Source organism: Phyllobates terribilis, unplaced genomic scaffold (assembly GCF_046119375.1).
Source record: "Phyllobates terribilis strain yellow unplaced genomic scaffold, ASM4611937v1 Scaffold_5__5_contigs__length_657084704, whole genome shotgun sequence".
Taxonomy (NCBI): domain Eukaryota; kingdom Metazoa; phylum Chordata; class Amphibia; order Anura; family Dendrobatidae; genus Phyllobates; species Phyllobates terribilis.
This window is the reverse complement of record NW_027362765.1, coordinates 161,904,764-161,921,163: the sequence shown is the minus strand read 5'-3', so window position 1 is coordinate 161,921,163 and position 16,400 is coordinate 161,904,764. Positions and strand designations below refer to the sequence as shown.

Genomic DNA, 16,400 nt, shown 5'->3' with positions numbered 1-16,400 from the left:
GCATTCACATGTTGCAGCCATAAAGGGCCCTGCCTGTCACAGCATTCAATTCCACCTCTTCGTTCCCAATGTCAGATTGGTTGAAAAATTGTAATTAGTAGGGCACTTTAAGTATCTCTGTGTATAACTACAACCTAGTGTGAGAATACAACTCTTTCAGAACACGCTGAGAGTTGTAGCTGAAAAACAGCAGACGACCTCTCTGCGAATTGGTGCAGCACTAGGACCCTGAGGTTTTGCACTCCCTCAATCCTAGGTTTGGCCAAATTCCTACTTTTTCCTATCCCCTTAATATTCATTCTGTTATTTTAGTTTCTTAAGTGTAGCTGATCTTTTTCCATAAACTAACAATTAATTTTATTTTGTCTTTTTGCAATGTAAGATTTTAGAACAGAAGAGAGAAAAAGAATCTGCTTCCTCTCCTCTTTGGGGGAAGTTCAGTCTCCTCCCCCGGCTCAGATATCTCCAGCCTGAAGCCCCGCTTTCCACGTTAACAGAAATTCCTTTATAACCAGAGACTTGGCAGTCAATGAAGGAACAGTAGAGAGGAAGCAGAAGCAGCGGTGACAGTCTGCAGGGCCACTGGATCTCCTGCAAATATGATTTTTAATAGCCTTATAGTGTGGCTTCAGTTCCTAATCTTGTGTGTCTCTTCTGAATCTGGACCCTTAGAAGATGTCGTCATTGACCGCTACGACATCCCCAAGATATGTCCAAGGGAAGTTCAGATGGGAGACTTTGTAAGATATCATTACAACGGGACTCTTAAAGATGGACAGAAGTTTGATGCCAGGTACTCAACCCTCTTATCGATGCTAATGGTCAGTGGCGGGAGATCCCTGGGTTAGTTGCCCCTTTGTGGTGGCTTCAGAATTTTCTTGAGATATTTTCTCGTGAGATCACAAGGGTAGGTGAAGACCAGTGAGGCCTAATATTATCAGGATGAGCAAAATTTTAATTTTTACAGCTAAACTTACCCTTATCGTTTTATATAAGACAGGATGGACCTAACCAAATGTATGTATTATGTGGAGAAACAATTGTAGGCCCTTTGTTTTTGGGATATGTGATGGAAGTCACCACTTTGTGTATAGATCTCTCTATGAAAATGTAATTACTCCATATAGTAATAGAGTAGGGTCATTCTACTGAGATTGATGGGATATATGTTCTATTCATTGTTGGGTGGATGGGAGTTTGACCACTATAATGACCCCTACCAATTGCTAGAACATGATAGAGGCTGTGCCAAGAAAGTGCAATCCCACTTCAGCTCCTGATGGTTATGCTTGCCTTTTTTTTGTAGGCCTTATGGGTGGGTAGTCTGAATTGGGCTCATCAAGCTGAGCCTAACCAACACGGGCCTAAGTGGCCCTCCACACTCCTAGCTGCACTACCATGCTACAGATCTGTAGGGGTCATAGCTGTGGGACCCCCAGCAAATAGAAATGAATGGAATATTTTATCAAGAAGCCATCACCATCTGTAGTGAGGCAACCATAGATGTGAGTATCTAGAGTTCAGTGATGGACATTTTCTCTGTTAACCCCTGACTCATAGGACAGTGAAAAACGTAGGACAATGACAAATTTCAGTTAATAGGTTTGCATTTGAAAAATCTTGTAATTGGGGGATGGACATTAGGATATTAGTTCTCTTAGTTGGAGGAGGAAAATTTCTGAAGTCCACCTTTAAATTATCAACCTCCTTAATTGAAGCTTTGGGTAGTTAATTCTTAAGCTATATTCACACTGAGGTTTTTTTTCCAGAGTTTTCGGAGCAGAAACGCTTTAGAAACAAAATTTGTGGTCCTGGAAAGTTTCTGCTCCAAAAACTCAGTGTGAACAAACCCTAATAGAGAAACTTAGATTCACCGTAAAAGTCTGGTGGAAGACTCCAGTGAAGTGATAGATTTGGAGGTCGAAGTGCTGGTGTTATAATAAGTTCTATATTGTCTTTGTCCCACATGTTGTAGCCCACCTCTACTGCACAATGTAGTGGTAAGAGGTGCTGGGGCCTAGCAGGAGTTGCAGCTGTGTAAATGGATGGAAGGGAGGCGTGCATGTGTGATGGGTGGGATTCGGGCTTCTATTTGTAGACGTGGCCGAGCCAAACATTGCCTGCAGCTCTGGCCGCCTGAAGATGTCCCGTTGCAGGAGGGATCTCCATGTAACCTCTATATACTGTATAATACTAATGAGCATTCCCACCAAAAATAAGCAAATTGCGAATAAAGTCTTGAGTTGCTAAAAACTCTTAGCTCTGTTTTTTTTTCTAGGAAAGTGGGTTAACCATACAGTCCCAAGCACTTCTACGGTGTCAATCACACAAGGGTATTACAGAAAGTTGTATCTAATACAGCATCTACATGTGCGTGCTCCTTGTTATGCCTCCAGTTACATACAATTGCATCTTTCATCAAAATTGTATTACGGAGGTATCCTGCATACAGGAGATATTCATCACTAGGAGCAGAATAATATCCCCCTCATTGCCGCTAAATTAGGTAGATTAACTATACAGAACTCTAGAAAAGCTGGCTGACTTCCGAAAAAGAGAGTGGTCTGTATTCCTAATGGGAGGGGAGAACCTGTGCATACTTCTCCTCTCCACAGACCTTACAATGCACCGAGACCGTTAGTTCAGGGCTGCCATAGTATAACCAGCACCAGAAGGGAGCCCAATTTTAATTTTTGCCCCTGTCTGTGTGGACTTCAGCAGTGGCCATCTTGGTTGTAGCCATCTATCTTGGAAAGAGATTTAGGAACTTGATGGAGAGCTAGAATCTGATGCAGAGAATATTTAGCAGCATTTGTACATATTAGTACAACAGAACCGTATAGCGGGCCAATGGTTCTGAACGAGGTTCTGATTCATGGGATAAAATGTCCTCTAGAACAGTTTTCCTTTTTCCTAACCTTTGATTGTCCAGCTGTTACAATGAGAGAACTCATAACAATATAATGCATGTGAGGGGTTAACACTACAGTTAAGCATCATACAAAACTGATACTGTGTTATACCCAGTGCAGGGCCTATAGGGGCGGAGCATGACAAACACAGTCTCTTTAAATTCACTAAGTCTTTGTCACGCTCCGCCCCCTCGGGCTCTTCACTGGGTATAACACAGTAGATTAGATTTTCCTGGTGCTTATGTATGATAATTAGTGGTTATAGGTGATCGGCCACTGTTAAACGTTAGCTTTCATTTCAACCCTGCGTATAAAACTCCAGGAATGATCGACGTGTATGTGGCAGGAAGCCTCAGAGATACATATACATCCCAACATCAGAATACTCATTTTTGGTCATTTTAAGCTATGCCCTTGACCCACCAAGTCAAATAGAAAACTGTTATTAAAGGGGACACATCTTGAGATTCATAATGGTCGAATCAGATTCTGGATCCGTTATTGTTTTACTCTGAAACTAAGCGGTCACAGACTTCAGGGAGAGGCCTGACTAGTCCAAGAGACCGGTCCCCAGTGGCTTCTTCCCGCCTCACTCCCCTAGACTGACAGTTTTCTTCCTATACACATACAGCCAGCCTTCTTTAACCACTTACTTGGTCTTCCATATTTGCTTTGTATTAATGTTACCCTGGCTGGTACCGAATTACATGGTGGAGAACGTCTTAGAAGGAATACCAGAGTGAGGCGTGGTGAACGTGTAAGAACCTGAGCCTATTCTACATAGTCACACCATCTTGGCATGTCCAGAACTGTACGGCCTCCATGTAATGAGCTTATTTGCATTAGAGAAGTTCAGCCAGAGGTGTTCACAGTCCGATAACCTCTTCCCTGACCTCCTGCTTCATGTAGCCTCAAGCCACAAAAATGTAGAAATCCTAAATGAGTGGTGGTGGTGGAGATGCGGTATGAGTTAGTGAATGATGGGCAAATGCAGATCTCTACAAGGGGATCTACTACGGGAGGGCTGTAGTCTATATGAGATGGAATTATAACGTTTCCATAGTGCCCGCATGATTATCTACCGAAGTACCATAATGTTACATAGTCCCTCGCATTTTTCAATATATTTACCTGCACACTTTCTAGTGGTTTGAGGTTGGCTACAGCTTTAATGAAAGGGAAAATTTCCTGTTGAAAATGGCATTTGATCTGCAGGCAGGATGTTATAGAACAGGAGGAGCTGATCATATTGATATACACTTTTGAGGGAAAAGTTTCAGGAGAACTTGCTTTTTATTTATTGAAATCCTTGGTGTTTGTATGGATGAGTCCAGTGGGCGGTCCTAATCAGTGATTGACAGTTGTGCCTGTAAGACTGTGCATTGAGATAGCTTTCAATCACTAGTATGACCGTATACTAGACTCGCATCCATGCAAACAACTATTTGAATGAATAAAATACAAGTTATACTGAATCTGAATACTACAAACCTATATATCATTCTGCTCAGCTTCTCCTTCTCTATACTGTACTGTCCACAGATCAGACTGCATCTACAGCATGTCAGCTTCCCTTTAAGTTTGCTCCTCTCCACATACAGTGATCAGCCATTGCAATGTGTCATCTAATAGTACGTCACATTTCGGCTGCCCATGTATGGAATTTGCTCAGGAACTGAGCGCCATCATATTCTATGTCGCTTTACAGACATTATCATCGCTGTCCTCATTGGGGCTCCTGACACGCCCCCTGGGCCGTGGGGTACCTGGAGCCTGGGCGGTAGACGCTGAGGGTTGTAGTCACAGTGGCGGTGACCCAGTCCGTGACCCAGGGCGGTCAATCCAAGGGGTTATCTATAAGGGTTTTATAATGTCCGACTACGTCACCTGTGGAGTGCGGCTAATGAGGCCACCGCTGCGGAACAGTCCTCTGAAGCTGGTGGTTTGGCAGCAAGGGTGGTATAACTCCCCACAGGAAGAGTTAGCTTCAGGGCAGTGTGGGTGGATGATGGTGGTTGTAGTGCAGGGAGTCAGTAATGAACACAGAGTCTGTGTGATGCAGTCCCAAGATCTTTACTCACAGTTGTTGCAGTTCTTGTTACAGGGACCCATGTAACGGCCCTCGTCGTTCTGTGCTCACTCAGTGAGGGGTTCAGCCGACCCTCAGGTAACTCCGGAGCATTTAACAGGACCCCCTTCTGTGTGTCCTTTCTCTGGCCTTCTCCCTGCACCTCTCACCCAGTGACACTTCTATCCGGTACCCTCTGGCCTTGGCGGGCGACGTGTGTTCCGTCCCCTGGGTCCTATGTGGCTACCGTCTTAGTGAGACTGGTGTGGACTTTTGGCTTACGGTACATAAAGTGCTGCAGCCTCCGGTTTCTAGTTGAGCCTTGCTGTTTCTCCGCTAGTTGAGGGACCGGTTCCCCTTATCTGGCCTGACCCCTCTACCTCCTGGTAGCAGCGGGCGTACAGGTTGCCTTCTGCACGGCCCATACCCCTAGGGTCCCTTCGGTTCCTGGAGCCTTCCTTCTCCCACTCCTCTCTTCTCTCCTTCAGTCCTGGGCCTCACAGGCTCGGCCCGCCTCTGGAGCAGAGCTCCTACAGAGCCCCTGCTCCTTCACTTCTCCTCCTCTGACTGGCTGCTTCTAGATGGTTCCATCCCCTTTTATATGCTCCTACTCCAGTGCTCTCAGGATCTACGTCCTCCAACCCATCCACTACGTGGTTCCCCCTCTCTAGGTGGTTCCCCCCACTCCAGCCAGGGATCAGGGACTGTGCTCTCCCGTAGGAGCAATCTCGTCCTGTCCCCCGGAAATGTGGTGTAGTGAATGCTGGTGTTAGGGTCCTGAGCCATACTCCTTCCTTACCTGAGAGTGAGGTACTACACCTCTGGATGAGATGCAATCTCATGGCGACCGAACCCTCAGGGGCGCCACACTCCCAATCTAGATTCCCTATCAAAATGTTTTTCAAATGTGGGAGGAAACCTGAATACCTGGAGGAAACCCACGCAAACACAGGGAGAACATACAAACTCCATGCAGATGTTGTCCTTGGTGGGATTTGAACCCAGGACCCCAGCACCACAAAGAAATATTGCTAACCACTGAGCCACCGTGTTGCAGATGCTGACTGTATTACGTATGGGTCTTTCAACAGAAAGAGAAAAAAAACCTATAGCATAAAAATGAAAAATAGCCCAGAAAGGGTTTGAAACAGGTTTTGTGACTTGTTTCCATTCTTCAATGGTTAGCACTTACCACTAGTGGTCCCGAGGAAGAACAACCATTGATCCAGAGACAGGGTCATGGGCACCTACAGCTCATTCATGCATTGAGGAGGGAAGGCTAGGCCATCTTGTATTCTCCTACAGAAGAGCACAAATTGCTACTATTCCCAGCAGCCCAACGGTCTATGAACGTAGTGGTGTCACGAATGTGGTATCGTCACTCCACTGAAATGGGGCACACCATCATTTCCAGGATTGGTGGGGGTCCTAGTGGTGGAATCCTCAGCGATCAACAAGTTATGACCTCTCCTGAGTATAGGTGAAAACTTGTATTTATGGTTCAAAATATGTTAGAACACAAAAGGCATGTGCAACTTTTTTTTTCTGTTTGTTTTCTTTGGGAAGGGGGGTTTATGTGGCCAAAGTGCCCATTGCCCATGCTGACCCATTTCCACAGTCAAAAGCACTTACAATGGGCACATGAGTTTTCAAACTAGACCATGAAGCAATGAAAGAAGGCGGCCTCATCTGATTTTGTCCTACATCCTGTCGATGGTTAGGTGCGCATAAATCTCTTACCTGGGGAAAAAGATGGCACTGGGAAGCACTATAGGCCTGGTATTCATTTGCCATCCTCCAAAGTATGCTCTCTTTATTAAACCAATCTGATTTTTTTTTTTTAAATTTTCACCAGATATTTATGACATCCACTTGTTATCTTGAACCTACCCTTAAAAGGTGAGATCTTCATTGTTTCTCTATATTTCTTGCAGTCATGACAGAGGGATTGCTGTAGCAGGATTTGTGGGAATAGGACGCCTCATCACTGGTTTGGACAGAGGGATTCTGGGTATGTGCGTGAACGAGAGACGGAAATTGATTGTCCCCCCGCACCTGGGATATGGCAGCATAGGAGTCCGTAAGTATGCTCAATGTTCTCCACCATGTTGTTGTGTCATCGTGTTGCCCTTCCCCTGTAGACGACATCTGACGCAGATGTCCTCCCGATATAGAAGTCTACCCGATCTATGGCCGATTCATCAAGACTGGCATTTTGTCTTGATTAATATTAATTTTATGAATTCAGCGCATCTTTCAACTGCGCACCACCACCAGAAATGTATGTCGGCCAGGGATTGGACTACATTCACACCACTTTTGTGTCAAAAATTATGATGAACTTGTCAGGTTGCTTGGCCGCACCCCATACGGCCTGAGTTCTGCTAACTTTTCAAATGGTAGGCGGAACAGGCGTAAAACTCCTAAAAGTTTCTACAAGTTGCACAAAAATTTTGAAACATAAAAAAAATCTTCTTGATGATTTGAGGCCTATAAGATTCTTCTAACACTTTATTCATTCTCAGCCGGGATGATCCCTGCCGATGCTACTCTCTACTTCGACATCATCTTGGTGGATCTGTGGAACAAGAAAGACGAGGTGCAGATCACAACTCTAGAAAAGCCCAGCCAATGTAACAGAACCGTCCAGGACACGGACTTTGTGAGATACCATTATAACGGGACGCTCTTGGATGGGACATATTTTGACTCAAGGTAATAATCCACTTCAGAGCATTAGTCCACTGGCTTATGGTCAGAGAGCCCCTTCTAACAAAAAGGGATTGAGCAAAAAAGAAAATCTCTTTATGGTCTCTGACTTTAACGCTCTTTCCCTACAGCTACAGTCGCTCTGGCACCTACGATACCTATGTGGGGTCAGGATGGCTAATTAAAGGCATGGACCAAGGTTTAGTGGGCATGTGCGCTGGAGAGAGGAGGAAAATCATTGTCCCACCATTTTTGGCCTATGCAGAAAAGGGATATGGTAAATAGTCTCACTAATTTCCTTAATGTACTGTTCTGATTAGTTTCTTAAAGGTGTTGTCTCATTACCTATATTAGGTAAAATCGCAACGACTTCATAAAAGTAAGCAGCTTTGCAATTTACCACTTATTAAAAAATCCTCTCTGTTCTCAAGAATGGATGAATTTCTAATGTTATAGTATAGTGCTTGTTGTTTAGGGTGCTGGCCACCAGTGCACTTTATCAAAGTTGGTCGGTTTCCTTGGAAAGGAGCGCACTTTTGCTAAACAGCTTAAAGGCACTGCTCTGAAGTGGACTGGATTGCTGGGTCAAGTCAGCGTCTGTTCACTAGAGTCAGCTAAGCTACAGAGCTACCTCTGCTATCAACATCAGAGAGCACACAGTTCATCCAAGCTGCTGGACGGAACTGCCAATCATCAGGAGCGCACCACCCACCAGGCAAGCAGGAAGCCAGGAGGCAGGGGAGTAGTGCGCTCCTGCAGAACAGCGATGAGAATGATCCTTAATATATCTATTTTCTGTCTTCATACTTGCACGGCTACAGATCTAAAAGATAACCTGCTTGCTGCCTACAGCCCCCAACAGAGGGAGCTAAGTTGTAAAAGGGAGTCAGCTAACCCCAAAATGCAAAATTAAGCTAGTTAAATATCTGTAAAGGTGACCTATAAAAATCAGAACAGTAATATACACTTTAGTGTTGTAGTTGCAGATACAATTACTTTACTTTCATATGCAAATGGGAGGGCTTGAGTTCACTTTTAGCATGACCAAGAACTTGGTGCACAATTGTGCCCTCCGATTTGCATATCCAGTTCTGGCCCTGATCTAGATAGAAATCACTCGCTTGCCAAGAGTGAGCGCTGCTTAAAGAACTCTCCCATCAAAATTTTTATCCTATTAATATACTGCATATATAGCACTCTGTACTTACAATTGCTCATTTTGCCTTTCTACCCAGCTAATTCTTCTCTTTTTCATTAGGTTTATGACATTATGTGATTAAAAACTGACTAGCTGAATCCTTCTAAGCTCTATGTTGAAACAGGTCAATTTTCCCTGTATGAGTCATGACTGCAAAAGTTCCTGGCAGGGAGAGGACTAAGCAGCTGGGTCAGGAGTTGCCAAGGAGAATGATTTATGCAGGGACAAGAGACTTCCTGTTTCTACATAGAGCGGAGAAAAAGAATAATTAGCTGGGTAGAAAGGAAAAAATAGCAATTGTAAGTGCACAGTGCTTTATAATATGATGATTGCAATATATTAAGAGGATAAAAACTTTGATGGGAGGAGGAGTGCTTTTTAAATCCGTGTTCCTGCGTGACATTGGAGGAGCACATGCTCTCAGTGTGAGTGCAGGCTCGCTCTGATCTCTAGCTTCTCTCTGAAGTTCACTTGCTACACTTTCACTTTCTGTGGTGAGCAGCAGCCACAGACTGGAAGGAGCCAGGTGTCACAGAGGGATGACACTGTGATCTTGCCACTGGTCTCCTTAGTGTCAGTGTGCACATGCAGGAACAGGGGCCTGAAATTAGGCAGCACTCATTCTTAGCAAGCAAGCGCTGGAAATCAAGATCAGGGACAGGGCTGGATATGCAAATCTGAGGGTATAAAGGTGCACTGAGCTGCTGGCCACGCAAAGGGTGCACTGAAGCTCCCACATCTGCATATAAAGTATAAATCAATTTACCTGCAACTGCAACACTAAAAAGTGCTTGCTATGGGGGCTAAGGTCCCTGCATAGATGTTTAAATTGCTAAATTTGCATTTTGGGGGTGACAGACTCCCTTTAACTGCACCCTGTTAATATATAGAATTTAATATATATGTTTGCTGTATGCAGTGAGCTCCCATGCTCCCTCTAACAGTGGCCAATATCTCTTACATGTATGGCTAGGTAGAAGCTCTATATAAGAACAGAACGACTACTATGCGGATATATTATGAAATTGATCCAAAACCCCAAATTGTTCCTATAAACTGTTCACGTTACATTAATATCATAGTCTATATAATTATATATAGTACAATATAAGCTAAAACAAAATGGATGATCCCAATAAAATATCAGGAAATGCTTTTAAAAGATGTTCTCCATATAATGCTCGTTTGTCCTTCGCTATAGGATCAATCATCCCTCCACACGCTTCTCTGGTGTTCCATGTTCTGCTGATAGACTTTCACAACCCCAAAGATGGAATTACAGTACAGAACCAAGTCATCCCCCAAGACTGCAAGCGGAAGGCTGTTACGGGAGACTACGTCCGTTACCACTACAATGGCACTCTCATGGATGGAGTGTTGTTTGATTCCAGGTAGGTCTTACCTGTAATGAACTGTTCAACAGCAGGATCCTCCAAAATTCTTGGGCTAGTTGTCTTGGATGACTCTCCATCTGCACTGATGTCTAATACATATTGTATAACCTTTGTCTGCAGCTACTCCAGGAATAACACATACAACACATACATTGGAATGGGTTACATTATTCAAGGCATGGATGCTGGTCTTCAAGGCATTTGCATAGGAGAATGGAGAAGAATCATCGTCCCTCCACATCTTGGCTATGGAGAAAAGGGAGCAGGTAGGTGACCAAGTATCTAAGACCTAATCATAATTTCTACTGAATGTCTTACACCTACCAGAATAGATCTTTAGCTTTACGGACGCCACATTACCTTGTGCACTATTTTTCAGAAAACCAATTAATCCATATCATTCTAATTGTATGCGCTCGATTTCCCACAACTAGGAAACAGTATTCCTGGATCTGCTGTGTTGATCTTCGATGTTCATGTGATTGACTTCCATAATCCCAAAGACTCTATTGACGTGGAGGTGATCCATAAGCCAGAAGTCTGTAATGTTACTTCTAAAACAGGCGATTTCATCCAGTATCACTACAACTGCTCCTTATTGGACGGGACCCCGCTCTTCTCATCGTGAGTATGAACGTCAACTCCTTACTTGAAGATGTGATCAACCACACAGAGATGACAACCATTTCACTGTAATGAATTTGCTGGCCACGATCATGGCACAAGTAGACACCTCAAATTATCTACTTTTACATAGTTACATAGTTACATAGTTAGTAAAGCCGAATAAAGACTTGCGTCCATCAAGTTCGACCTGTTAGTTCTGTAATTGCTAAAGTTGATCCAGAGGAGGGCAAAAACCCCAAATGATTTAGCCAATCTTCACCTGAGGAAAAATTCCCTCCCGACTCTGAAACCAGCAGTCAGAATAAATCCCTGTATCAACCTACTATTTTATTCTATTTTTAAGTATATGCTGAAATCTGCCTGGTATCTAGAAATGCATCCAGTCCCCGCTTGAACTGGTTTAGTGAATCCGACATTTTAAAGAATAGGACTGTGTGTGGAGGAGCATGAGTTTTCAACCAAAGGACATGGAGGAGAAAGCATCCTCCTCCACTATGTTAGATTCATTTCTATCACTTCTTAAAGAATACCTACCAACATAGCCATGACCAGAAGTTTATATTAGTGGCGGCTACCCTTGCTGAGACTTTCAACTTTCCTTGGAAGCCGCCAACAAGCTAGATAATGTATATAACACAAAAACAGTAGAAACAATTTACAGTGTAAGGATAAGGAGCACAGTACTCTGTGCCTTACATTTTTGTGCCTGTTGAGGGTTTTGAACACCATTGAATATAATTTTCTGACGTGTGTGACCTGTTTATATAATGAAGGGTGCTCTTTTAAACTAGAAACCATGGAATCCCAGAATGTTTAGGTCCCATTACAGCTCCCTCTTTTATGATCTAAGACTAAAGGCAAATTTGTACCTTATCCATTTGTCTTTCAGATACTCATATGAAAATCCACAGCAGATCACCTTGGGCACAAACAAAGTTATAGATGGTCTTGATATGGGTCTGAATGGAATGTGTGTAGGAGAGAAGAGGACGGTCATTGTGCCTCCCCACCTAGGACATGGAGAAAGTGGAGGTGAGTCTTGTATGAATTAAAAAAATAAAATAAAATTGCTCTTGGCAAAGGCTGAGAAATGGATGGATGCCCCACTGTGACTTTGCCTCTCACCATGAGTTATCCTTCCATAAAAGGATCCAGGGTTAGCAGTGTATTTTGGTCTGGTCATTTAAAATAATGATCCCCACGGCAGAGTAGCTCAGCGACTATCTGGCCCAACATGTGCAAGGTACCTCTGTGAAAAACATGGATGGGGCAGCAAGTCTCTTTCGGAATACCTGAGCCAGTAATTTGGTTCTAGGTCCAGTTGGACTGTTCAGTTGGACTCCTTGGATAAAGATGCCTTTTGAAAGGAGACTTCATCCATGTTCAGGCACAGTCCACGCACTGCCACATTTTGTCCATGCTGACCATCTACATTTTGACAAAAAAAATTTAATTTCTGTGTTTGGAATCGGCACATTGTTGGCTATCCTTTCTCATTGACAGCTAGAGAGACGATATCTCTGAAGGCAGGGCTGCCCTACTTGTAAGAGATGTGCAGTACTGCTGCGGATGACATGAGCTCATTCCATTTTTCTGGCTCATTACTCAAAATCTTAAAAGCAAATGTTTCTAGCTCCTGAATATATTGACTTTCTACTGCTTTAGTCTTTTACAGTGGAACAAGTCCTATTAAACAGGATGTTAGTTATGGTTATGTACATAATAAGAAATGGGCACAACATGGGTCTCCATCTTTAGAAAAATTCCCTGCTGGCATTTCTTAACTTCTTACTGAGGCGTAATGCAGTTTTCGGGCCCACATTATCCATCTATGCACATGACACACCACCTGTTAGACTATGATTTGTTTTTGCGTCCGTCTTGGATTGTAAATCACCAAACCTGTGGACAACTTTCTCTCCCACTTTGGGATGCAAGGAGTTTCCTGATCCGTACTTAGTTTACTTTGGCCTATATTGGGCAACTCCACCTGCTAGAGAAACGGATCCAACATATCCAATCCTTCTTTCCAATGTCTGCCAGTAGGAGACTGTTGGGTTCCTGCAACACAAAAACTTTGATCTAATGCGTATAACCAGCTTAATGTACTTACACAATGTAGAGTATCTTCATATGTAATATGATGTAGGTAACTTCCTCTGACTCTAGAATTAATTCTCGGGTATTTTACTGTAGCTCGCGGAGTTCCTGCAAGTGCCGTGATGAAGTTTGAGATAGAACTGATCCATAGAGAAGAAGGAGTACCGGATGGGTATCTGTTTATATGGCTTGCAGATACTCCCGACAATCTATTTGAAGTAATGGATTTGGATAAAAATGGAGAGGTTCCATTGGAAGAAGTAAGTGAAGATTATCTTTAGGTTAGAGCTCTAGGGCAGAAATCCAGCAAGGCTGGATGCAACGCGCCCATATGTAATATCATTAGTTACAAAGTAGTGATGGTACATTGCAGTCTTATGTCACAGAATGATACGTTTCCGTGTACCCTCTAGCCTTATATTTCCTTTTATATACATGTCACTTCACAAATTCATCACACTTCTCTTGTGGTGCTGGGATATCTCTACAGGCAGGTGGTTTCGCCGATATCTACGCGTTTGGATGACGGTCTAAAGTGTATGGGACTGTAGGCTGATGGTGGGGAAAGATGTTGATTGCGTATGTCCAATTTTGGACTGCGGATTGCATTGTTCTCCCAGTGAAAAGCTGCTGGCTGACATGTCAGCTAGCGTCTTTCCCATAGAGAACACAGAAGCACTTTGTTGAACGAGCACTCCTGTATAATAGTCAGCTTAGATGGCCGTCAGCCGAACGATCAGCCGAAGCATCGTTCGACAGACAACCATCTAATGTGTATGAACAGCTTTAAAGTAGTGAAAAATACTCAAACAGATAAGGTACCTGCCAAATGCAAAGTCACGAGCCAACCAGTGTAATGGGCCCCACAAATTCCTCCATACAGACTAACGGCCCTCACATAGTCCTCCATACAGAATACTGGGCCCCACATAGTCCTCCATACAGAATAATGGGTATCACATAGTCCTCCATACAGAATAATGAGTATCACATAGGGGTGGTGGTTCTGGTGTCGCAGGCCAAATAAAACCACCCTGAGGGGCCAGATTTGGCCCACGGGCCAGAGCTTGACATGTATGTGCTAGGGATACCTGGTGGTGAAGCGTGGTATTACAGTGGTGGGGGAACCCGGATGACTTTGTGTAAGCCCCTGAATTATAAATGTTAATTTATATACCGCCAAGCTATTCCGTAGCACTTTACAATTAAATGTTAATTCAAAAACATTGTTTTTCAGTTTTCCACCTTCCTAAAGGCTCAGGTAGAGGAAGGGAAAGGACGATTCCTTCCTGGTGTAGACCGTGAAAAGTCCATCGCTGACATGTTTCTAAATCAAGACAGAAACAAGGATGAAAAAATTACCGCTGATGAACTGAAACTGAAGACGGAAGAAGAGGCAGAGAGGGTTCATGAAGAACTATAGGAGGCAGCCTGCTGACAAATCAGGAGAGATGCCAGTCCACCCCCGATACCACCATCCCTGCCTAGCTCCTTTGTGCACTGCTGGTGCGGACTGTGACTTCTGGATCCCTAGTACAGCCAGGGGTGGCTTTGACCGGTTGTAGATGATGTGCTTATAGACTCTTCAAGGAGGTTATTTGGCAGCTCTGCACAATCCAATCCACAATTGTGGAGGTTATAATCCAAGGACAGATCTGATGGACACCAAGTGAGGAAAACAGGACTTCATGTAATTAACTGCTAATGCAACAGACTTGATAGTTTGTTTCTTTTGCCCAGTGAGTAATGGACCTTTTAATTGTCCAAGGAAAGCCTGAATTTCATTGATGCTGTATTTCAGCCCCTCCCCCACCCCAACACATCAATGTTGCAGGTTGTTCTCAACAGGACACAATGTTATTTTTGCAAATATATTTTCCACTATTAAAAGCAGTGGATGAATTTTACAATGACTTACTCAACTTTATTTTAGTATGGTTGTACATATAAGAGAGCTCACTCCAGACGCAGCGACACATGCACCCTCAGCTGAGCGTTCATGGGTTTTGCATGCAAAGTGGGATAAGCAGCTGCCAGGGCCCCACTGGGTGCTACTTATTTCCTTGTAGATCAAAAAGGCATCGAGATGCAGGAGGCCCCCCATACACATTAGATGGTTTGCCAACTTTAACTTAAATGTGCATGGGAGGTCTTAAAGGGAATCTGTCAGTAGGATCAACAGTCAAAACAATTCATATGCGCATGTAGGTCATAGGAAGCTTAATAAAATGCTACTTTGATATCTGCGATCCGAAGTCTTATTTTAAAAAAATGTACACTTCTCTGGAATATGTAAATGAGCTGTTAATCTATGGTCTGGACACTGATCTCCCCAAGAATCTGCCTCCAGAGCTTGTTTTAAAATGAAAGGAGGAGTTACCAGTGTGAGACATGTAATGCCTAACAGTCTTTTCTCCTGAGCTACATGTCTCACACTGGTAACACCCCCTTTCATTTTAAAACACTCTGGAGGCGGAGTCTCATTCAGATCTTTATCCGGCCCATAGATCTTAACAGCTCATATACATATTAAGAAAAACGTGGATTTCTCAGGAATAAGATATCGGATCTCAAATATCAAGGCATCATTTTAATTCAGTTTCCTATGACCTACATGCCCATATAGATTGCTTAGGACGGTTGATCTTACTGACAGATTCCCTTTAACAACAGATTGCAAAAACATACAAAATGAGGGTCAAAGATTTTCTTCAGTTTTATTAAAACAGATGCATTTTGTAAAACAATCAAATTGGGTGTTAGAACGTAGCTGGACCCACAGACTAATACGTTGCATGGTAATTCCAATACACAGTTGATGGTTGGTAAAATCAGCCTATTGGAAATAGATAATGATCCTATTTCTCACTTTATAGAGACTTTTAGACTAGGAGACCTAGACCTAAAGAAAAAGGTGGATGTAGGGTCTTGGCATAAAACTAGTGTTACGCAACGGCCTTTGATCATTCACAAATTGTGATAAAATTGCAGCAATCGCCTCAATGTTTCTCCATGGGAAATGTTCTCCTCCTCCCATTTCAGAGCTCTGTTTTCAGAATAGGTGGGGGTCCCAGTGGTCAGCAAGTTACCACCTCACCTGAGAATTTTCTATTCTCAAGAAAGCTATAGACGTGGCACCAAAAAATGAGCACCTGTGTACACCGAGAAAATAAAAGCCATAAACACAATATGGCAACCGTCGCTCTAGATAATCCTACTATAATAAAAAAAATACCTACAAAATGAAAAGGAATTTTTGCAGAAATTAAGCTTTTACAAGGTGCCTACTGAAAAATAAGTGATCTCAATACATGTCCAACCATCACATTACCTCCACAGCCGACCTGCAGTATAAGGCCACAGCCCCACTGTTAATATTTGGTCAGTATTCG

The 16,400-nt window shown here is 43.3% G+C and overlaps 1 protein-coding gene across 1 annotated transcript; it reads left to right on the top strand.

Moving 5' to 3' along the window:
* Positions 1–439: 439 nt before the first annotated feature.
* On the top strand, positions 440–14,918 carry FKBP10 (FKBP prolyl isomerase 10). The gene is made up of 10 exons (XM_073683303.1): positions 440–793; positions 6,915–7,060; positions 7,506–7,695; positions 7,821–7,966; positions 10,089–10,278; positions 10,402–10,547; positions 10,716–10,905; positions 11,798–11,940; positions 13,105–13,268; positions 14,246–14,918. The coding sequence occupies exons 1-10, from the start codon at positions 600–602 to the stop codon at positions 14,429–14,431; spliced, it is 1,695 nt and encodes a 564-aa protein (XP_073539404.1). The 5' UTR covers positions 440–599; the 3' UTR covers positions 14,432–14,918.
* The last annotated feature ends 1,482 nt before the right edge of the window (positions 14,919–16,400 follow it).

Bases quoted from the DNA above. Each gene is read 5' to 3' on its own strand.
- FKBP10 (XM_073683303.1), top strand. From the start codon at position 600: ATGATTTTTAATAGCCTTATAGTGTGGCTTCAGTTCCTAATCTTGTGT. The intron at 794-6,914 runs GTACTCAACCCT...TATTTCTTGCAG, and splicing joins GGACAGAAGTTTGATGCCAG to TCATGACAGAGGGATTGCTG. The intron at 10,906-11,797 runs GTGAGTATGAAC...TTTGTCTTTCAG, and splicing joins GGGACCCCGCTCTTCTCATC to ATACTCATATGAAAATCCAC.